This window comes from Penicillium argentinense, assembly GCF_028826775.1.
Source record: "Penicillium argentinense strain IBT 30761 chromosome Unknown utg000004l_segment0_segment0, whole genome shotgun sequence".
Classification (NCBI taxonomy): Eukaryota; Fungi; Ascomycota; class Eurotiomycetes; order Eurotiales; family Aspergillaceae; genus Penicillium; species Penicillium argentinense.
The window spans coordinates 3,573,612-3,595,658 of NW_026622663.1; the positions used below are offsets into that span (position 1 = coordinate 3,573,612).

At 51.0% G+C, this 22,047-nt stretch overlaps 9 protein-coding genes across 9 annotated transcripts; 5 read left to right on the forward strand and 4 right to left on the reverse strand.

Moving 5' to 3' along the window:
• Positions 1-414: 414 nt before the first annotated feature.
• N7532_004254 (putative histone acetyltransferase (MysT1)) lies at positions 415-1,470 on the forward strand (the record flags this gene model as incomplete). The annotated part of the gene is made up of 1 exon (XM_056616748.1): positions 415-1,470. One exon carries the CDS (start codon positions 415-417, stop codon positions 1,468-1,470), a length of 1,056 nt encoding a protein of 351 aa, XP_056477105.1.
• A 433-nt stretch (positions 1,471-1,903) lies between these two features.
• On the reverse strand, positions 1,904-3,878 carry N7532_004255 (chaperonin-containing T-complex subunit CCT6; the record flags this gene model as incomplete). The annotated part of the gene is made up of 7 exons (XM_056616749.1): positions 1,904-3,127; positions 3,185-3,358; positions 3,415-3,435; positions 3,492-3,533; positions 3,604-3,625; positions 3,683-3,777; positions 3,837-3,878. 7 exons carry the CDS (start codon positions 3,876-3,878, stop codon positions 1,904-1,906), a joined length of 1,620 nt encoding a protein of 539 aa, XP_056477106.1.
• A 350-nt stretch (positions 3,879-4,228) lies between these two features.
• On the forward strand, positions 4,229-5,951 carry sik1 (snoRNP complex protein NOP56; the record flags this gene model as incomplete). The annotated part of the gene is made up of 3 exons (XM_056616750.1): positions 4,229-4,392; positions 4,470-5,589; positions 5,646-5,951. The coding sequence occupies 3 exons, from the start codon at positions 4,229-4,231 to the stop codon at positions 5,949-5,951; spliced, it is 1,590 nt and encodes a 529-aa protein (XP_056477107.1).
• Positions 5,952-6,556: 605 nt separating this feature from the next.
• On the forward strand, positions 6,557-7,375 carry N7532_004257 (uncharacterized protein; the record flags this gene model as incomplete). Its single annotated transcript, XM_056616751.1, has 1 exon — positions 6,557-7,375. One exon carries the CDS (start codon positions 6,557-6,559, stop codon positions 7,373-7,375), a length of 819 nt encoding a protein of 272 aa, XP_056477108.1.
• A 276-nt stretch (positions 7,376-7,651) lies between these two features.
• On the reverse strand, positions 7,652-8,316 carry N7532_004258 (COX20 family protein; the record flags this gene model as incomplete). Its single annotated transcript, XM_056616752.1, has 2 exons — positions 7,652-7,908; positions 7,968-8,316. 2 exons carry the CDS (start codon positions 8,314-8,316, stop codon positions 7,652-7,654), a joined length of 606 nt encoding a protein of 201 aa, XP_056477109.1.
• Positions 8,317-8,726: 410 nt separating this feature from the next.
• N7532_004259 (DNA polymerase epsilon catalytic subunit POL2) lies at positions 8,727-15,531 on the forward strand (the record flags this gene model as incomplete). The annotated part of the gene is made up of 3 exons (XM_056616753.1): positions 8,727-9,334; positions 9,392-9,531; positions 9,587-15,531. The coding sequence occupies 3 exons, from the start codon at positions 8,727-8,729 to the stop codon at positions 15,529-15,531; spliced, it is 6,693 nt and encodes a 2,230-aa protein (XP_056477110.1).
• Positions 15,532-16,230: 699 nt separating this feature from the next.
• Positions 16,231-17,646, forward strand: N7532_004260 (serine/threonine-protein kinase; the record flags this gene model as incomplete). The annotated part of the gene is made up of 4 exons (XM_056616754.1): positions 16,231-16,407; positions 16,470-16,560; positions 16,636-16,966; positions 17,040-17,646. The coding sequence occupies 4 exons, from the start codon at positions 16,231-16,233 to the stop codon at positions 17,644-17,646; spliced, it is 1,206 nt and encodes a 401-aa protein (XP_056477111.1).
• Positions 17,647-18,105: 459 nt separating this feature from the next.
• On the reverse strand, positions 18,106-19,192 carry N7532_004261 (AMMECR1 domain-containing protein; the record flags this gene model as incomplete). Its single annotated transcript, XM_056616755.1, has 2 exons — positions 18,106-18,565; positions 18,627-19,192. 2 exons carry the CDS (start codon positions 19,190-19,192, stop codon positions 18,106-18,108), a joined length of 1,026 nt encoding a protein of 341 aa, XP_056477112.1.
• Positions 19,193-20,096: 904 nt separating this feature from the next.
• Positions 20,097-21,667, reverse strand: N7532_004262 (glycine hydroxymethyltransferase SHM2; the record flags this gene model as incomplete). Its single annotated transcript, XM_056616756.1, has 3 exons — positions 20,097-21,422; positions 21,520-21,570; positions 21,635-21,667. The coding sequence occupies 3 exons, from the start codon at positions 21,665-21,667 to the stop codon at positions 20,097-20,099; spliced, it is 1,410 nt and encodes a 469-aa protein (XP_056477113.1).
• Positions 21,668-22,047: the final 380 nt, after the last annotated feature.

Genomic DNA, 22,047 nt, shown 5'->3' on the forward strand with positions numbered 1-22,047 from the left:
GGCAAGATGTTAACGCAAGGACGCACTCAGGGATGATCTCAGAACATCCAGCTGGGAACTCCAGACATATCCAACATCACCAGGCAACAGCGGATAAGATAAAAGCTATCGCCCCACCATAATCACGTGACTTTCCGTCGATCACTTGACGCGACGCCCCAAGAGAGCGCGGCGTCCTCGGGGTTGGACGGAGGGACTCGTTCCGAGTCTATACCCAGCTTCGATGCCTGCCTAATCACCAGTGTCGACGCACCTTCCTTCGAAACAGTCACAATACGGTCATCTCCTTACGCCCGCGCTGACCTCAAATGGCCCGATTCCCTACAACTGCGCCCGCAGAAGAGAACCACCAAAACCTCGCCGAAGAACCTCTGTACATTTACCGGAGCCAGTTGTTGGGCAAAGGGTGCTTGAATGGCTACCAAAAAGTCTTCGTCACGGCTCCAAAGCCCAGGTGATCGCAATGTCAAGAATGTCGTGCTGGGGGACCTCATTTTCAACCCATGGTACCAGTCCATTTACCCTGAAGACCTTGTCGCAAAGGACGCCGATCGCCTTTACGTATGTCGCTGGTGCTTTCGATACTCTTGCGATGGGGCTACCTTTTCTGAACACACGCGGGCCTGTGTGTACCGCACAACGCCCCCTGGAAACAAGGTATACGACCACGGCGGATACGCAGTCTGGGAGGTAGATGGAGAGGAGCACAAATTGTTCGGGCAAAATCTGTCTCTCTTCGCCAAACTCTTTTTGGACCACAAAACAGTCTTCTTTGATGTGGCAACCTTTCTCTATTACATTCTCACATTTACCGACCCGGACAACTCGGAGAACTACCACGTCCTAGGTTTCTACTCAAGAGAAAAGCTTTCCTGGGATGCCAACAACCTCGCCTGTATCTGTATTTTTCCACCTTATCAGCATAAGCAGCTGGGCAAGCTGCTGATGGGGGTGAGTTACAAGCTCAGTGGATGGGAGTCACCTGGTGGGTATATTGGCGGACCGGAGAAGCCTCTCAGTGACCTGGGTCAGAAAAGCTACAACCGCTTCTGGGCGGAGCGAATTGCGCGATACTTGCTTTGCGGACAGCGCCCTAGGAATAAGGTTGAGCCATCACCTCAGAAACCAAGCTCTAAGGCCGCCCGCAAGAGACTACCGCGCGAGTTGATGACTGTTGAGGATATTGGTCATGCGACGGGGATGTTGACCGAAGATGTCATCACAGCGGTCAAATTCATGGGTGTTCTCCAATCCGACAGCACCCCTAAGAAACGGAAACTGAGCCGACTGGCTGGAGATGAAGAGCCTGAAACGGGCCCGATAATGATCATTCGCAAATCGGATGTGCAAGAATGGGCTGATGCCAATCATCTATCATTGGAAGATCCAGTCAAAGAGGAAGGATTTGTAGGAGAATGGCTTTCGGTAGCCATCTCTGATCTCGAAAGTAGCTCGGGGGCAGAGTCCTGATTGATGCCTTTGATCATAAGATCCTGTACTATACAACAGAACTGCTTATTGTCTTGAGCATACGACCTTCGGGGAGTCTTTCTTTTTAGCGACACGATAATGAAGGTAACAATTTATTAGGCTGACTATGTGACGCATCAAATTATTTGATTGACGATAATACGTAGTATCGAGAATCTTAGTAGGATCGTTATTAATATTTGATGCTGATAATCTCCGGCCTCCGCCAGGAATGATAATTTTCGTACTTTAAAAAAAGTTCCCTTACACATGCCTCGTGTTTGCGAGTTTATGAATAAATATATGGGGGATTTTCTTGCAAATTATTGCGTGCATTTTTTGAAGTTAACTGAACTCTTGAAACACCAGAGCATCAAGTTCTGTTCATCTAAATCTTTACATGAATTCACCAAGTATAGTCATTCAATTCGCATTACTCCTCCATGCCACCAGGGCCGCTAGGCTTGCCCATCTGTCGGGCCTTCAGTAGTTCATCACACAGAAGGAGGTTGGATGCAATGCCAGTGCTCGAGGCGACACAGTTGCGGAGGACACGGTACGAGTCGAAGACACCCTCTTGCACGGGGTCCATCGGTTCACCTGTGTTGAGATCCAAACCGACGACGTTACCATCCTTGCGCTCAAATTGCAAAGCGGCCAGAGAGTCTTGGATATCGTGACCAGCATTGGAAGCCAGAGTCTTAGGAATGACCAAAAGCGCATCAGCGAATGCCTCGACACCCCACTTAGCCTTGCCTTTAGTGTTTCGGAGGACCTCCGTTTTCAGGTGATCGGCGCAAGCAACTTGGAAAGCACCAGCACCAGGAATGACGCAGCCATCAACAATCGAGTTGTAGACAGAGCGAAGACCATCACGGACGGCGTCCTTGACCTGGGCAATAGTATGCTGGTTGGGACCCTTGATAAGAATAGTCACAGACTTGGGGTCCTTGACCTCCTCAACGAAAGTAAATTTTTCTTCACCAAGCTGGTGCTCATAAACGAGACCAGCCCAGCCGAGGACATCAGGGGTCATGTCGTCGACACTGTTCTGGGCGGTACCGCCACACACCAGCTGCAGACGCTCCATGTTTCTGCGCTTGGCTCTTCGGAGAGCCATAATGCCGTTCTTGACGAGAACGTCCAAGCTCAGGGGATCAATACCCTTCTGGTTGATCACAACAAAACCCTTCTTGGGATCATTGCCGCAGACCTGCTTCTTGAGCTCCACAATCTTCGCCAGCTTAGCATCAACGAACTTGCGCTCACTTTCCACCAGCTTGTCTCTCTGTTCGGCGCTCGAGTAGTAGAAACCGGAGTTGATCTCAGACTTCTCATATTCCAGACTGACGTTCAATGTCAGAATAAAAGCGTTCTCCACTCGCTTAGGCATGTCCGGGTGACGAGCACCGTGATCCAGAGCCAGACCACGGATCAGGCGGGTCTCAGATGATGTGCGGTGTTGCATCGTCATGATCTCAACCATGTGCAAATCAGGCTTTTCGGGGGCTCGGTGGATGGCAAGCACGGCGTCGACAATGTCAGGGGTGAGCTGTCCAGCGAGAGCATGGTTCAGCTTGGTGGAGAGGGAGGTGCGAGCGACGGAAAGAAGCAGCTCGCGGTCAATAGGACGCTCGAGTTTGAAGTTGTCAAGAAACTGGTAAATCAAGAGTTAGATTCGAGCCACTGGTACTTCGTTTGTTCTCGTAAATACCTTCAGAGTCTCATCCTTGGCAATCTCATAACCATCAGTGATCACTCGAGGGTGGAGACCCTCTGAGATATGACGATCCGCTTGCTTCAGAAGCTCTCCCACCAGGAGAACAACGGACGTTGTGCCATCACCAGTGATATCGTCTTGTGCCGTCGCAGCACGCGCAATCATAACCTTTTTCACATGTTATCAGCGAGGTCCGGGGAATAGTCAAATTGAGATCGTCTTACAGCCGTGGGGTTTTGGATTTGCTGTTAAATATTAGCAAGAGTGCTCGGGTCTGTAAAGTTTTGGAATTTCAACGAACCATTTCACGCAACAAAACATTTCCGTCCTTGGTCAATTTGATCTATAAGATCCATTTGAGATTAGAAACACTGCTTCGAGGGATTGTCGAGGAAAAGGGGTATTATGCGTACTCCGCCTGAGCCGTCGACCAGCCTGGAAGAGTTGTCAGCTTCATTACGATCATTCACGGAGCAAAATGCTTCCACTCACATCTTCAGGGTACCCGAGGGGCCCAGGTTCGACTTGAGGACATCCTGAAGACCCTCTCCGGCAGCGATGTTGACCTTCAGGGCCTCTCCTCGCCGCTAGATAAAATGTTAGTGCGGGCCATTGAGGGGTCAGTTTTGGGGATGTCAATCCATACCCGGGACTCGGCCTTGGGATTCAGCAGCTGTGTTGCAGACATATCTGCAGTTCGAGAGGAATGAACGAGAGCTCAACCCGTAAAAACACAAATATTGAGATGGGGGGGGAGCTGGTTGGCACACAGGAGTTTGGATGCCCGCTTGGTCGGTCAGGGCGGTAAGTTTTGGCAAAACGACCCAAAGCCCACATTCCCCGATTCGCGCTAGCGGCGAAAAAAAAGAGCTCTTGATTTCTTCGACTTCACTTGCCCGTCTTCCGCCTTCACGAAAAAAAACGACCCTCGGCAACCCACTCTCGGATTGCGATCGTGATTTTTTTCTGGGTGTCAGTCGTTGAAATTATACGCTGGTCAATTATCTTCGCGCTCGACCTGGCCCCGGGATTTACACAATGGCCGATTATCTCCTCTTCGAGAGTCCTATGGGCTACTCGCTCTTTAAGAACACCATGAAGGGTGACATTGTGGGCAATAGCCTGAAGGAAGTTCAGACTGGCGTCAATGATCTCGCCAAGTTCGGAAAGATGGTTGAGCTGGCTAGTTTCTTGCCTTTCGAGTACGTTTGCCTTGCGCGCCGAGCCGCTACTTAAGGATTTTCCACCGGGAACAAAATCATGTATTAACGCCACCCAGGAACAACAAGCAGGCCCTCGGCGAAATCAACGATGTTTCGGAAGGTGTTGCGTCGGAAACCCTGGTTTCTTTCCTCGAATTGAACCTCCCTAAGGCAAACAAAAAGGGCAAGGTGACCCTCGGTGTCTGCGACAAGGGCCTTGCGGGAAGCATCAAGGCTGCCTTCCCCCACGTGGCCTGTGAGACCGGTGACACAAGCGAGGTTGTCCAGGATTTCCTTCGCGGTATTCGTCTGCATTTCACCAAGTTGCTGAGCCAGCTCCGTGATGGTGACATGGACACTGCCCAGCTCGGCCTGGGTCACGCCTACTCTCGCGCGAAGGTCAAGTTCTCCGTTCAGCGCGATGACAACCACATTATTCAGGCCATTGCCATCCTTGACCAACTCGACAAGGCAATCAACACTTTCTCTATGCGTGCTCGCGAGTGGTACTCGTGGCACTTCCCCGAGCTGTTCAAGATTGTCTCCGATAACCAGCGCTACGCTCAGATTGCCCTCTTCGTTAAGGACAAGAAGACGCTTAACGATGACCATTTGCATGAGATTGCCGCTCTCGTGGAGGATGACAAGGACGTTGCCCAGAGCATCATCGACGCCGCCAAGCACAGTATGGGTCAGGAGATCTCGGAAGCCGACATGGAGAATGTCATCGCTTTCGCCGGCCGCGTTGTTCAGCTTACCCAGTACCGCAAGGATCTCTACCAGTACCTGGTGTCCAAGATGAGCATTGTCGCTCCTAACCTGGCTGCCCTGATCGGCGAGGTCGTTGGTGCTCGTCTCATCTCCCACGCTGGCAGCTTGACCAACCTGTCCAAGTACCCTGCCTCCACTGTTCAGATTCTCGGCGCCGAGAAGGCTCTTTTCCGTGCTCTGAAGACCAAGGGTAACACCCCCAAGTACGGCTTGCTGTACCACTCTTCTTTCATTGGCCGTGCCGGCCCCAAGAACAAGGGTCGAATTTCTCGCTTCCTTGCAAACAAGTGCTCTATTGCCTCTCGTATCGATAACTTCTCGGAGGAGCCGTCCACCCTGTTCGGCGAGGCCCTGAAGAAGCAGGTCGAGGAACGTCTGGATTTCTACTCCACCGGTGCTGCCCCCACCAAGAACGAGGTTGCCATGGTACTTTCCCACATATATCCCCTTGACCTAGTCTATCTGCTAATACCTGCTTACAGAAATCTGCTATGGATGCCGTTCTGGCTGGTCTGGATGTCGATGTCGATGACAGCGACGAGGAGATGGAGGATGCTGACGCCAAGGTCGAGAAGAAGGACAAGAAGGAGAAGAAGGACAAGAAAGAGAAAAAGGAGAAGAAGGAGAAGAAGGAGAAGAAGGAGAAGAGCGAGAAGAGCGAGAAGAGCGAGAAGAGCGACAAGAAGAAGAAGCGGAAGTCGGATGTCGGCGAGGATGACTCCGAGAAGAAGAAGAAGCGCAAGCACGGTGACGATGTTGAGCCTTCGAAGAAGAAGCAGAAGTCTTAAAAGCGCTTTTGTTCGGTACTGGGAGTCTTGTCATGGCGTTTGGTTTTCCTTTCTGATTTCGATCTTATTCACGACTCGATGGGCTCGGTGCTCTGTAAATTATTCGATTTAGGCCATTCTGCGGCAATAAGATTTGCTCTATCTCGTGATGTGATTCTCGGTTTCACATTCCTACTATTTAGTATAGTAATACGCTTTTCTCTTGAATACTGATCCAGTCACTAGCAGCACTTGCCAATGCTGCCATTAATTACTACTAGTAACTTACTCTGGGAATACAACTAAGTGCAGCCAGCATCATACTATTTTCAATTTGTCTCCCCAAATGGCCCGAAACCCCGGCCTGGTTGTTGCGAGTCTATCGATTGGCTCCCGCATTGCAGAACCAGACGGACACCCGAGCGTCCAATGGCCTGCCCCTCACCACGCGCTCTCCGCACTCTGTGGACTCGGATGTTGCGTTGCTGCACCATGGACTTCCCTGGCCCTCACTGATCGGTGAATGGGGCCTGGTTCTACACTGCGCCTACCTGAAAATCATAAATGAAATCCCTACTGCTGATCGGTTGTCACCCCCCACAAGTTCATCCGCCTTCAGCCCCACGATGATGCCGGCAGACCTCCCACGTTTTCATTCGCCTAAGCGCAAACGAGAGACCTCCGAGATCGACTACTACAGCCCATCTGCATCACCGACTTCTACTGTCTCGGTTGCAAGCCTTCAAGAGGCTCGGTTGCGTGAGGATCTTGAGCTGGGAAGGCACAGTCCGCGAGCGGCGGTGGCAGGGCGTTTTGGGCAATTAGCGATTCGGGGGGAGCGTCTACCGGAGCCTGGGCCACTGAATGATTCCCAACAAGGTCGCGACGCAACCTCGGCCGAGGAATCATGTGCTGGCCACAACTATCACGATCCCAAGACTATGCCTGAAGCCTTGCCGCCCAGCAGGGAAATATCCCCTCCGATAGAAGGCCACCAAGCACCCCCAAGAGGAGTATCAAAACCAGCAGATGATGTGCCGCATACGCCAATGGCCTCCCCATCCAGAAGGACATCTACGCTATCTCGCAAGAAAACTGAATCCGCATCACCTTCAAAATCTCGCAAGCCAAGACTCTCGCCTCCTCCTGCGGAAGTCCATCTAGAGGATCCATTTACGTGGCACGATGATGAGATTACTGGCCACAATCCGTCAGACCCAAGTGACGATGGTTACGGAATCAATGGCGTGGGCTTCAAACCCACAGCAGCGATGGCCTGGGCACGCTCGCAAAAGCGACAGAAACAGGTCGCCGAGTGGAGGAGCCGTGAGGCTCGTGAAGCCCGAGAGAAGAGAAGAGAAAGAAGAAATGATGGTCTGAACTTGGACAGTCTTCGGGGCATACACAAAGGCGCGATCCAGAAACGAGTCAAGTTCGATGTCTAAGGACACGGTGATTTTCTGGTCTCCCATTATATTTATTATATTTATTATCTTTATTATATTTACTTTGCATTCTTATGAGGCGAGAAACGCAGGCGTTCGGGAGCAAGTCGTGGTTTGAATGATGCTTGACCAGCAGTATGGACATTTGAGAATTATGATACACCGAGATGATTTGACGACTTGATGCCAACCACCCTAACACAGAATTGGAATATACAGACTTTTTTAAGATATTCCACAAACACCATGACTCCGACTCGTGAATGAGTATAGTAACTACCAGAACTTGTAGTTGGCCAGGTTTGTCCAGCTCTTCTTGCGCTTTTCCTCCTCGGCGCGCTTGGCTGCTTCCTCTGCGGCCCTCTCCTTGTCTTGTTGTTTCTTGTCTTTCAGTTGTTTCATAAGGTCGACTGCTTGTTTCATGCCATGCAATTCTTCAATTCGGCGCCTTCGACAGAACTCGTACGATGCTAGAGAGACAATGGCGAATATTCCGACGGCCCAATTTCCGGCAGACCATAACGAGCGCGTACCTAGTGAGTCGATATTAGTTTGCGACTTCTTATTCGATTTCTGGCGAGGCAGATCGTACCTCCAAATACGCCTCGAATACCTCCAATTCCAAACCCGGCGCCGATTCCAGTCAATAATGATTCTCGCGCGCATGGGGCCTTGTGGAACGTTGTGAGCTCGGAGGCTGAGAAAGTGCCGATCACCTCTGAGTAGGAGACATCCTTGGAGCTCTTGCCAGGGGGTTTATAAGATGCATTCGCGAGTGCATTGAGCGGTTCCTCCGGGTTGCCGAAGGCTTCCCATAACTTTCCGACTTGCGACTGGGGGAAATCGTGCTTGGGTTTAGTCGGGTCGGTCGACGGGGTGCTGGCGGGGAGATGACTACCAGGCTCCTGGACTGATCCTGGCTCCAGAGAATCATCTGCCATGTTGCGGGGTGAGCGACAGAGAAACCACTCCAACTCAAGTCGTCCCATGAAATCGGAAACCCGGAGCATCAAACAATATCGTCGGAATATCTATTTCCCTGTACGATCACATTCGGATAGTTATTCCGGAATCTGGCTGACTAACAGTTACGCGTGCCGTCGCGTGGAACGCGTCGAGCGATTAAGATCGGCCGGATTGGAGAGCGCATTGCCAGGTCCCTCCCATAGACATTTGCTGCAGAAAGACACCTCCCTCCAATCCCCACCACGCCGCACGCCGCACGCTGCACTCGTTGCACTTCTATTGTCCAACTTGCCTCTCCTCCGAAACTCCGACTTTTAATGTTCCTCGAACGATTCGCCCTGCCACTCCTACATTGAGCAGCCCGGCCGGGCAAAAAAGTCTCGCAATGCCTTCGAGAAAACCCTCTAAGTTTGGGAACAAGTTCCGACCAGGAACGGCATCTTCGAAGCCACGACGAACAAAGACTATCGAATTTGGTGCCCTGCGCTCTACCGAAGCAACCTCCCAAGATGAGAAATTCGAGGCTATCCGCTTGGCCAACAGCATCGATGAGACCCTCGGATTTCCGCGCTTCGAGTCCGGGGAGACGAGAGCTGGCTGGCTCATCAACATGCACAGTACAACCATAGAGGATTCGAACGTACAGGGAGGCCGTGCTGGAGTTGACTACTACTTCCTCCAAGACGACGGGGGTAGTTTCAAGGCGACAGTAGAATATGACCCATACTTTCTCATTGCGGTCAAAAAAGGCTATGAAATGGAAGTCGAGGAGTGGTGTCGGAGATCTTTCGAAGGACTGGTCAAGAGCTTCAAACGCATCGACAAAGAGGACCTGAATCTCCCAAATCACCTGCTCGGTCACCGGCGGAATTTCATCAGGTTGAATTTCGCCAACGTGAGCAATCTGCTCGAAGTCCGCAGAACCATCCTGCCACTAGCAGAGAAGAACAAGAAGAATGCTACGGTGATGGACGCATATGTCGAAATGACCAGGTATGTGGGCTGATACTCTTCACCCGTTGATCAAGTGCTGACATGTGATCTTGAAAGTGCGACTACTGGCTTCGACCTTTTTGACGACGAAATAATTAATGAGCAACGACCTAACGGCAATATACAAGCGAGCGATTTTATTGTTGATATAAGAGAGTACGACGTGCCGTACCATGTCCGAGTGTCGATCGACAAAGGTACGCAACTTTGAAAGATTCATTCCCCGTAAGTGTGTTCACTGACAAATATTAGACATTCGCATTGGAAAGTGGTATAATGTGGAGGCAAAGCACGGTGTGATCTCACTGACCTGCTTGGAAGAACGATTGCAACGTGCGGATCCTGTTGTCCTAGCCTTCGATATTGAAACCACGAAGCTTCCTCTCAAATTCCCCGACGCTGTGATCGATCAAATCATGATGATTTCATACATGATTGATGGGCAGGGATTCCTAATCACCAATCGAGAGATCGTCTCTGAGGACATCAATGACTTCGAGTACACGCCAAAGCCAGAGTACAGCGGACCCTTCGTGATCTTCAACGAGCCTAATGAGAGAGGTGTTCTCGAACGCTTTTTTGAGCACATCAAGATTGCCAAGCCTACAGTCATTGCCACGTACAACGGTGACTTTTTCGATTGGCCATTTGTTGAGGCAAGGGCTAGTGTTCAGGGAATCGATATGTACACCGAAATTGGATTCAGGAAAAACAGCGAGGATATCTATCAAAGTGACCATTGTGTTCATATGGATTGTTTCGCATGGGTCAACCGTGACAGTTACCTTCCCCAGGGAAGTCGTGGCCTGAAAGCTGTTACCGTCGCAAAACTTGGCTACGATCCTGATGAACTGGACCCAGAACTGATGACACCATATGCCAGTGAGCGACCTCAAACCCTGGCTGAATACTCAGTTTCCGATGCCGTTGCGACGTACTACCTGTACATGAAATACGTGCATCCCTTCATCTTCTCTTTATGTACCATTATTCCCCTCAACCCGGACGACACTCTGCGTAAGGGAACTGGAACCCTGTGTGAGATGTTGCTTATGGTGCAAGCCTACCAGAACGAAATTGTCTTGCCCAACAAACACAAGGACCCCCCGGAGGCTTTCTACGAAGGCCACTTGCTCGAGTCAGAAACCTACGTTGGTGGTCACGTCGAAAGTATTGAAGCTGGTGTTTTTCGAAGTGACATTCCTGTTGCCTTCAACGTCGACTCAACAGCCATCGATGAACTTCTGCGAGATCTGGACCACGCTCTCAAGTTCAGTATCGAAGTGGAGGAGAAAAAGTCAATGAATGATATTGCAAATTATGACGAGGTTAAAGCGCAAATCGCGGAGAAGCTTCTTGATCTCAAGAACAACCCGACCCGAAATGAGGTTCCGTTCATCTATCACTTGGATGTCGCCTCCATGTATCCCAACATCATGATCACCAATCGTTTGCAGCCAGATTCCATGATTGACGACTCAAATTGTGCTGCATGTGACTTCAATCGACCTGGAAAAACTTGTGATCGACGAATGCCATGGGCGTGGCGTGGTGAATTCCTGCCCGCCAAACGAGATGAATATAACATGATTCGGCGCGCCACTGCAAACGAACGATTCCCGAGTCGAAACAAGAATGGCTTGATGAGGTCTTTCGCTGAGCTTAGTATCGAAGAGCAGGCTGGTGTAGTGAAGAAGCGCTTGCAAGATTACAGCAAGAAGATCTACCATAAGATCCATGACAGCAAGACCATGGTGCGAGAGGCCATTATCTGCCAGCGAGAAAACCCCTTCTACGTTGACACGGTACGCAACTTCCGTGATCGACGTTACGATTTCAAGGGCAAGCAAAAGGTGTGGAAGAACAAAACCGATTCTTTGCAATCATCCGGCGCATCTGCGGCTGAAATTGAAGAAGCCAAGAAGATGATCGTCCTATTCGATTCTTTACAGCTTGCCCACAAAGTCATTTTGAACAGTTTCTATGGCTATGTCATGCGGAAGGGTTCTCGATGGTACTCCATGGAAATGGCTGGCGTTACTTGTTTGACAGGTGCTCATATCATTCAAATGGCGCGTGAGCTTGTCGACCGTATAGGCCGGCCCTTGGAGCTAGACACTGATGGTATCTGGTGTATGCTTCCAGGAACCTTCCCTGAGAATTTCTCTTTCACTCTGAAGAACGGGAAAAAACTGGGGATCTCATATCCTTGTGTCATGCTTAATCATCTCGTCCATGGAAAGTACACGAACCACCAGTACCAAGCACTTGTCGACCCATCCACACACAAGTACGAGACCTACAGTGAGAATTCTATCTTCTTCGAAGTCGACGGTCCCTATAGAGCCATGATTTTGCCAACCTCGAAGGAAGAAGATAAGAACTTGAAAAAGCGATATGCTGTGTTCAATCACGATGGTTCTCTGGCCGAGTTGAAAGGATTCGAAGTCAAGCGAAGAGGAGAGTTGAAATTGATCAAGATTTTCCAGACCCAGATCTTTAAGTTCTTCTTGGAAGGAAGTAACCTTGCAGAGACCTACGCTGCAGTTGCTCGGGTTGCTGATCGGTGGCTCGACGTGCTTTTCGAGCGCGGCGCTACCTTGGCCGACGAAGAACTCATTGATCTCATTTCCGAGAATCGAAGCATGACAAAGACGCTGGAAGAGTATGGAAATCAAAAGTCTACATCCATCACAACAGCTAAGCGACTCGCCGAGTTCCTAGGCGAGCAGATGGTGAAGGACAAGGGCTTGAACTGCAAGTACATTATCTCTGCAAGGCCAAGAAACACGCCCGTCACGGAACGAGCCATTCCAGTTACCATCTTCTCAGCGGAAGAAAATGTCAAACGCTTTTTCCTGCGAAAGTGGCTCAAGGAAGATCCTGGCGACATGGACCCTCGGACAGTCATCGACTGGGACTACTACATCGAGCGTCTAGGCTCCGTGGTGCAGAAGCTCATCACCATCCCAGCTGCCCTCCAGAAGTTGCGAAACCCGGTGCCTCGTATATCTCACCCTGACTGGTTGCAACGCCGGATCAACATGAAGGACGATAAATTTAAACAGAAAAAGATGACGGATCTGTTTACGAAGTCAGAGAAGGCTCCGCTGTCCTCTATATCCACCAATATATTAGACCACCGGGTTCAACATACTGGAGACATGGATGAAGCCGTTGCGCAATCAACACAGAAGCTCCAGAGGTCTCCTGAGACGAAGGTTACTCAGAAGAGAAAACACCCTGAAAGTATTCCTAAAACATCGCTCGATCCATTTGCCAGCCTTCCTGCTGTCATGCCCTCGATTTCGGAGGACTATGAAGGCTTTTTGAAGTATCAGAAGCAAAAGTGGAAAATCCAGAAGCAAGCTCGAATTCGCCGCCGTCAACTTTTTGGAGAGCGACCGAATGTTGCCTCTGACTCCTTGAGCAATTTTTTCCGAAACCAAGCTCAGATGCTGTACATCAGTACCTGGCAAGTCCTTCAGCTTTGCGAAACTGGCCGGCCAGGAATCGTGCGAGCCTTTGTGCTTATCGATCAGAAAATCCAAGCACTCAACGTCAATGTCCCTCGACAATTCTTCGTGAACTTGAAGCGAGACTCTCTACCCGATATTGAAGTACCTGCCTGCGATGTTGAGAAAGTCAACCACACCCTGCCAAATGGCCACCCATCGGTCCATCTCTTCAAATTGTCTCTTTCGGAAGATGTTTTCTTGGAAGAGGCGGACAAAATGGATGCTTTGTTCCAACACCCCAGCATCGAGGGTGTTTATGAGCGAAATATTCCAGCCAGCATCCGAGCGGTACTCAAACTGGGCAGTCACTGTACTTTCGATGAAGAGCAGCGTGGTGTTCTTGGCGAGGGCCTGGATCGTGGCTTTGATCTTTCATCGTTGTTGCATACGACTTCTGAGACGCCCTATTTGTTGAACTCGTCATTGGCATACCACTACCTGTACCATGTTGCTTCTGGGGATAGACAGGTCTTTGCTCTATTCTCAACAACCAAAAGAGAGGCACACATTGTTATTCTCAACCGCACAAGAGATGTCCAAGGTCTACCGAATGTTGATAAGATCTACTCGGAACTCCTCGGCCGGAAGTTGCAGGACTCTGAGGGTGATCCGTCCTTGAATGCATTCGAGTATCAAGATAAGATTCATTTCAAGACAACTCAAGTGATGACACGACGCAAGGCCTACCTGGAGATTGGGGATTTGGTCAGGAAGCTTCGCAGCGACGAGAGTCAACCGGTTGTTTTGGTCATTCAGTCTCAGCAGAAAGATCGATTGTGCCATGACATTCCTATCCTGAAAGAGTATCCAACTCTGCCCGTGAAGCCTGAAGTGTCGGACATGGATCTTCCGCCGCTTGGATGGCAATCATTCATTGCTCGGCGCCTGGTTACACACTATCTTTATTTGTCTGCATGGATTCAGCATTTGACTATGCTTGCTCGGTACGGTGATGTGCCTCTTTGCAACCTGGAGACGGATGACCCTCGATACCTGATCGATATATCATATGCCAGACGACTCCAGCAAAGCAACGTTGTCCTCTGGTGGTCAAATGGACCACGACCAGATCATGCTGGTTATGAACGAGATGACATTGTCGGCTCGCTCGAAAAGGTTAACATGCCATCGGTGAATGCGCCAAGTGCCTATACAACGGTGTGCATTGAACTAGATGTCCGCAACCTTTCTATTAACACGATCCTCACTTCCTCGATCGTCAATGAAATGGATGGTAGCGACACTCTCCTAGCACCCTCGGGAGGCGCTGCTGATGATGCTGGGGTACTCTATTCCGAAAAGGCGTTTGCTTCTGCTGGTGCAATGGTCCTACGGGAAATGGTCAAGCACTGGTGGACAGAAGCTTGTGCTGGCAATAGCATGGCTGACATCATGGTTCAGCACTTGATTCGATGGGTGGAGAGCCCGGTATCGTGTCTCTATGATCGATCTCTACACAACTATGTCCGCATGCTCTCTCGAAAATCATTCCAAAGACTGATGGCAGAGTTTCGACGAGTTGGCTCGAATGTCATTTTTGCTAGCTCTACTCGTCTCTTGCTGCAGACCACCAAGACGGAGGTTGGCAATGCCTACGCCTACAGTCAGTATGTGCTGAAGTCGATCCGTGCCAATCCCTCTTTCCACTTCATCGACCTTGAAATCAAGGAATACTGGGATTATCTCGTCTGGTACGATGAGTACAATTACGGCGGCAAGGGCTGTCGAGAGGTAGTCGAGGCCGACAATCAGGACCTTGAGACTGTCATGCATTGGCAACTCAGTCGATTCCTGCCGACCCCCATGCAAACAATCTTCCACGACTGGGTAGTCGAGTACATTGAACTGATGCACTCGTTGAAGCGGCCCGATCTCCAGGACGCTGAGATCTCGTCGACGCCTCGCTTGACGCAGATTCCCATTACGCAACTCACCGACAAAGATAGCGAGGAGGTCTCCGCTGTGCTCGCCGATCGTTTCTCGAAGCCGCTGAAGAAACAGATTTCTGGACTCATTCGCCGCCAGCGCGACGAGATGCTGCATCCCGAGCTTGCTTCTGATTACGCTTTCCCTGTTCTCCCCGGAGTTCTCGATGATCCCAAGGGACATAAGCGCAACCCAGCGTTGGAACTGGTGAAGCTTCTCATGCAAGTCCTGAGTCTGTCCAAGGCTACCACCCTTGAATCCCGACTGCTACGTCGGGAACTGCTTGCTCTCTTCGAGGTTCGCGAATTCAGCAGAGAGGGTCGGTTCGAAAACCCTAGCGCCAACCTGAAACTGCAGGAACTCACCTGTAACGCTTGCTGTCTCATCCGTGACCTAGACCTGTGCCGCGACGAAGATGTCCTTCCGGAGCCTGGCTCGGAAGCCAAGGGCCCCAAACCGTGGCGTTGCCCCTTCTGCCAGACCGAATATGACCGACTGGCACAGGAAGAAGTTCTGATTGGCCAAGTGCATGGCCTGATTGTTGAATGGCAGATGCAGGACCTCAAGTGCTCCAAGTGCAACAGCCTCAAAGTCAGCGAGTTCATGGAGCACTGTTCTTGCAGTGGTGCATGGGCCGCGACGGTGGATATGAAGGAGACCGAGAAGAAATTGCGAGTGTTGCAAAGTGTGGCCAACTTCCACAGCCTGAAATTGCTCGATGGTGTTGTCGAGGGTGTTCTTGCCCACATGTAAGATGGGATGGCTCTTCTGGTCGATTTATGTTTTTCTTTGTAATTTTTCAAATGTCGTTCTATGTCCTTTGCGCATCCGGGAGTTTTCTGGTCTTGTGGCTTTGCATGGCAGTCGGTGTTAGACAATATCTTATGAATTCCATTTCTTAATTTCTTCATCCTCCAAATTTTTTTTTTTTTTTTTTTTTTTTGATCCTGTGGCGGCCCATTTTCTTGGTAGGCGTTCCCACTAGGATGAATGGTCCCAGTAGTTCAGAGGATAAACAGAGGCGCCGGCGGTGATCTGTCGATCGCCGGTCCGTGATTCTTGGGAGTCTGGACGCTCCCCGTCCACCTTCGACCTCGAACTAATGCCCGTTTCGCTTCCCTCCGTGTTTTTCCCCTTCTGCGACACCTCTCCTTTCCCCCTCGTTCTCTTAGACGCCCCCGTGTTCTCTGTGAGTAAATGTCCAGCGCTCAGTACCCCAGCGCAATCTCCCACGGGGCTAAAATCGCCGCACATGTGGGCGCTCGTAGCCCAACGCACATCGCACCGCATGAGGCTGACTTTTCTGACCACAGGTAGATATACAGCGCAATATATACCCCACGCCGTTCTGCAGATACGCTCCCCGGAAACTCGGTCTTTTATCTCGCCCTTAAGCGATCTCTTCCACTCCAGCTCCAGGCGCTCTCCGCTCTTCACATCCCCCAGTTCCTCATGGCGCAGCCTCCGAACGGTCAGCGAACACAGGTCCAGCCATGTCGTTATAAGACGGGCAAGACCCTCGGAGCAGGCTCTTACTCGGTTGTTAAGGAATGCGTGCACATCGACACCGGTCGTTACTATGCCGCGAAAGTCATCAACAAGCGCCTGATGGCGGGGCGCGAGCACATGGTAGGGAGGCTCGTATTCAGTGCAACAGAGAGCACTTTGCTGACAATGGACCTCATGTTCAGGTCCGCAATGAGATTGCTGTTCTAAAAAGGGTTTCGATGGGTCATCAGAATATCCTCACATTGGTGGACTATTTTGAGACGATGAACAACCGTAGGTGTAGCCTTGCTGCCTGGCTACATTGGAGTATCTTCCGCGTGACGACTTGCTGACATGGGACGGGTCTAGTTTATTTGGTCACGGATCTCGCCCTTGGTGGAGAACTATTTGATCGTATCTGCCGCAAAGGTAGCTACTACGAGTCTGACGCAGCAGACCTCATTCGAGCCGTCCTGTCAGCCGTGGCTTACCTGCATGACCATGGCATTGTGCACCGTGATCTCAAGCCAGAGAACTTGCTTTTCCGTACTCCGGAAGATAACGCCGATCTTTTGATTGCCGATTTTGGACTCTCGAGGATTATGGACGAGGAGCAGTTCCACGTGTTGACGACCACCTGTGGAACACCGGGATACATGGCGCCGGAGATCTTCAAAAAGAGCGGCCATGGAAAGCCAGTGTGAGTGTCTAAAAGCTCATCTCCATGCAGTCTCTCTTGTCTATCTTACTGACAAGAAACTTCCCCTTTGCAGTGATATCTGGGCCATCGGTGTGATAACATACTTTCTCCTGTGCGGATACACTCCCTTTGATCGTGACTCCAATTTGGAAGAGATGCAGGCCATCCTTGCAGCTGACTATTCCTTTACACCCCTCGAATACTGGCGTGGTGTCTCCGCGGAAGCTCGCAACTTCATCAACCGCTGCTTGACAATCGACCCGTCCAAGCGTATGACCGCTCACGAAGCACTACAGCACTCCTGGATTGACCCGCCCTACGACACCACGAGACAGGGCTCTGGCGAGGACCTTCTACCCACTGTCAAGAAGAACTTTAATGCCCGCCGCACACTGCACCGGGCGATCGATACTGTACGTGCCATCAACAAGCTGCGCGAGGGCGGTGGCTTTATGATGGATGGCGTGATGAGCATCGATCCCAGGCCTGAGCGTGTCAACGGCAATGAAGTTGTTGAAGAGCAGCGCCAGGAGAAAGCCACTACCAATGATGGCGGTGGCCCAATGCAGATTGACAGCCGCGGGAATGCTCGCGGTCAAACAGAAGAGCAAATCCGCGAACAGGAGCGCCGGGTCAAAGAGATGGTGGCTGGATTGTGGAGTTGGGGTCATGGGAAATGAATGACAATTGACTTGTCACTTATTGGATTGATATGTAGCATTTGCAATAGTATCACGTGTGATCTACCTAATTATGGTAAACATCGCTTCTTTCGCCATGAAACTTGGGCTGGCTCTGGGTTCGCTAAACACCGACCACCAAATGCAACGATTAATGAGATTTTTTTTCCAACAATCAGAAATTTATACTGATTTGAACAGTTCATTCATGTGCACCATATGTCTGGACATCTGGTATCAAAGCTACATGTATAGATTGCGTACGCTACGCTCCATGTTGCGGTGTCTTATGGATGAGGAGCTTTCTTGAAAAGGGCTTACTGCATTATGTACTGGAGTGTGACTAGTATCAAATGAGTTACTAGCCCTGCCAGTCGAACCAAAATATTGTCATGCTATTGGATTGGCCTTGGATAGCATCTCAAAAAAAAACCCCCAAAAAAACCTCCAGTATTGCAATTAGGTCGAGCTAAGAATATCCTGACCATCGTCTAGAGAAAGCACCCACTTGCGCCATTCCTGCCAATCCTCGTAGCTTGCACTCGCTTTCAGGCCTTGATACTTGACAGTTCGGAAGTCCGATACTTGCTCCCAAGGCTTGGCGGAATTGGAGGTCCCTCCAGAGGTCCGAAGCAGTCTTCGTGCAACGCTGCCAACACCGTCGTCCCAGCCGGCTTTGCGCATCAGGCTCTCAACCGTTTCTTCCTTCGTCCAGCCCTGTTCAACGGGAACGTCGGGAAGGTACGTTGCCCCATAGCGCCGGCCGCGATGGACAAAGGAGATACGGATGCCGTGAGTACCTAGGACCCAATCCATGGCGTTTGTGCAAGGCCCAAACGATCCTAACAGAGTTAAAGAGCATGACAGAGAAGGGAGAAGAGATTTAGGGATTGGTGAGAAGCGCGTGTCGTGGAAGGCCCTGTTTGTTGTGCTGTGATTAGTTTATTGTACACGGTCACGGTGGGAGGGGGGAAACGTACGAGGTCAAGGCATAAGACTTCAGTCCTTCTGCGAGATCTTGCGCCTCGAAGGTACCAATGCAGCCGCGCAGGGATTTGGATCCACTCCTGGAAAAGGTATTCCACGTCACAAACAACGGATATTTTTGGTTCGCAGGTCTGTTTCGTGATCCAGAGACATCTGATTGCGAACCCGGCGTTGTCACAGCGGTTGAGCTAGATAGCTGCGTGTTGGACGACGTATTTGACGCGCAAGAGGGGGTTGTTGCTGCGCTGGACGAGTCAGACGAGACTTGGCTCTGAAGGCGACTGACACTGGGCAGCTTGAGGCCCTTGAATTGATTGCCTGACAGTCGGTTGTCCTCATCGTCATTTACTGGGCCTGGCGGACCAGACTCTTCTGTGTCATCCCCCTCCTCGTCTGAGGTTGAGCCACTTGCGCGAGCTGTCTTGAGGCTCGAGAGCTTCTTCGATTGCTCATGCTGCTCCCAGAGGGCTTCTACGGCAGCCAGAGAGGCGGGCTCGCGGTCCTCAAATGAAGCGAATAAAGTCTCGAAACAATAGTAACACTGGGCTTCATTGGCCATTTCTGCTGGAAAATTGGTTTGGCCGTTTCTTACACCGCTGTCGTTGTCTGTCGAAGGAGGATGTCTGCGCTGCCGCTTCAGATCCCTGGAACGACCGCGAGCCTGGGGAATGTGACCTCCGCAAAAGTCCGGCGCCGCGATAAGATATGGATCTGCTTCTCGAAAAGCGGGGGGATAACTCGAGCAAAAACTGTCTAGAACAGACCCAGGGCAGAACCGAGGCAATCTGGAGGGGAACGCAGGACAGCAGCGCGCGCAAACGAGCGAAGCCACGGGAACGAAGGACCTGGAGCGAAGGAAGGGAGCCGGAGGAGCAGCGGACAACTTTAACGCAGCCGTTGGCGAAGGGGCGATAGGATCGGGCACGTGAAATGCATGACTAAAAGCTCCGATTGAGCCAAGGTTCCTACAATGTCGTGGCATTGTACCTTATCTATGTACGATCAGTAATAAAAGTACATAAAATCTAACGTCATGGTACCTTATTGTACCTGGCAAGGAAAAGATATAGTCGGTCCAACCACGCAATGGTTGTATTGATATTCCAAGAGTACCTTTTGGACAGTGATGTACAGCAAAATCAAAGGCCCACACGCCAGATTATGTTGAACTTTTTGTCTCCTGAAATCCAGGACTTCCCGCAGTTGAAAGAGCGGTGAGGTGGAAAGAAATTGCTCGTTGCACATGCTCATAAATAAAAACTGAAATTACCAAAACCCAAATGTCCCTTAAGGTTGAAAGAGCAGACCTGTATACAAACCCCATAAAACGCACCGTGTGATATATCGCATCTTCCGACGCTTTCGTAGATGATGTTGAACTCGCGAGATCTCAAATGGATCTCTCTTCGTGACTTTCATATCCTAATAATTCACTCTCTCCCAGTAGTCATCAAATGACCGCTTTAAACGGGTAGAGGGAAGGTGCTGGCCCAGTCGGCAACCTCCTTGCGGAGAGCCAGGATCTCAGGCACGGTGTCCGAGGCAACCTTGGCCTTGAAGTCCTTGAGCTTGTTGGCCTCCTTGGGAAGCTCACCCTGGATCTTCTTGCACAGGTCGATAACCTGGTCGATATAGCGGGCAATACGCTTGAAGTCCTCCTCACCCATACCACGGGTGGTCATGGCGGGGGCGCCGATACGGATACCGCAGGGGGTCAGAGCAGACTTGTCACCGGGAATGGAGTTCTTGTTGCAGGCAATGTTGATCTGCTCAAGGACGGCCTCAACACGGGCACCGTCAAGGCTCTTGGCACGCAGGTCCAGGAGGACCATGTGGCTGTCAGTACCGTCGGAAACAAGCTTGTGGTTCAGAGCCTTGAACTCGTTCTCGAGAGCCTTGGCGTTCTTGATGACCTGCTCCTGGTACTGCTTGAACTCAGGAGAGTCGACCTGCTTGAGGGCAACAGCCAGAGCAGTGATGGTGTGGTTGTGGGGGCCACCCTGGTGACCAGGGAAGACGGAGAAGTTGATGGGACCCTCAAGGTCGTACATGATCTCCTTACCGGTCTTGTCAGTGCTGCGGACACCCTTGCGGAAGAAGATCATGGCACCACGTGGGCCACGGAGAGACTTGTGGGTGGTGGTGGTAACGACATCGGCGTACTCGAAGGGAGAGGGGATGACACCAGCGGCGATCAGACCGGAGATGTGGGCCATGTCGACGATGAGGTAGGCGCCGACCTTGTCAGCGATCTGGCGCATGCGCTTGTAGTCGATCAGACGACAGTAGGCAGAGGTACCGGCGACCAGGCACTTGGGGCGGTACATCTCGGCGTTGGTCTCGAGCTGGTCATAGTCGATGATACCAGTCTCCAGGTTAACACGGTAGGGGAAGGTCTCGAAGTAGGTGGAGACAGCGGAGATCTTCTTGGTGGCGGTCTGGTAGCCGTGACTCAAGTGACCACCGTGGGGGAGGTCAAGACCCATCAGGCGGTCATGAGGACGCATCAGAGCCTGGTAGACCTGCAGGTTGGCCGGGGAGCCAGACAGGCACTGAACGTTGACACCCCACTTGGCAGGGTCCAGGTTGAAGGCCTTGAGAGCACGATTCTGGCAGGTGATCTCAATGGCATCAATGTGCTGGTTGCCACCGTAGTAACGAGCACCGGGGTAACCCTCAGAGTACTTGTTAGACATGGGAGTGCCGAGGGCCTGGAAGACAGCGGAGGAGGTGAAGTTCTCCGAGGCAATCAGGACGACGGACTCACGCTGACGCTGGACCTCGCGCTCCTACATAAGGCAATGTGCGTTAGTCAAACTGAGACTTGGGATCAAGATCCTACAATGAGGGTGACATAGGGTCAATTGGTTCGAGTCGTTAACATACCATGATCTGGGCAATCTCAGGATCGGACTCTTTGAGACCATTGTGCATTTGCTGTATAGCAGGATGAGTCAATGACTTGCATCTTTGCCTGATGCGATTTCTGTGGAATACTTACAGCCCGGTGGGCCTCAGACAGAGCGTAAGTCATAGTGATAGATGTTTTCTCGTTTACGAGATGAAAAAGAGGGAGGAGAAGGGGAGGATATATAGGATGATGGGAGGAGAGAAGAAAAAAAAGACGGGTGGTGGGGGGAGGGGCGGAGGGATCGCCGCATGCCTCAGGCAGAACTTCTCAACGACGATATCGGAGACTTTCGCCGGATCGGGTGCGAGGGTCCTCAGACGGTGAAGGTGAGATGTTTAGAAGCTATTTTTTGCTACTTTCTGGCTCATGGGAAATGGCAATGGTATATCTCCGGGTGTCCTAGGTAACGGCCGATAATGGCTGCACCGTTTAATTTTCTTGTGGTTCCGAAACACGAAATTTGCCTGCTGCAAGCCTGGACTCAGGTTCCATAATAGATGATC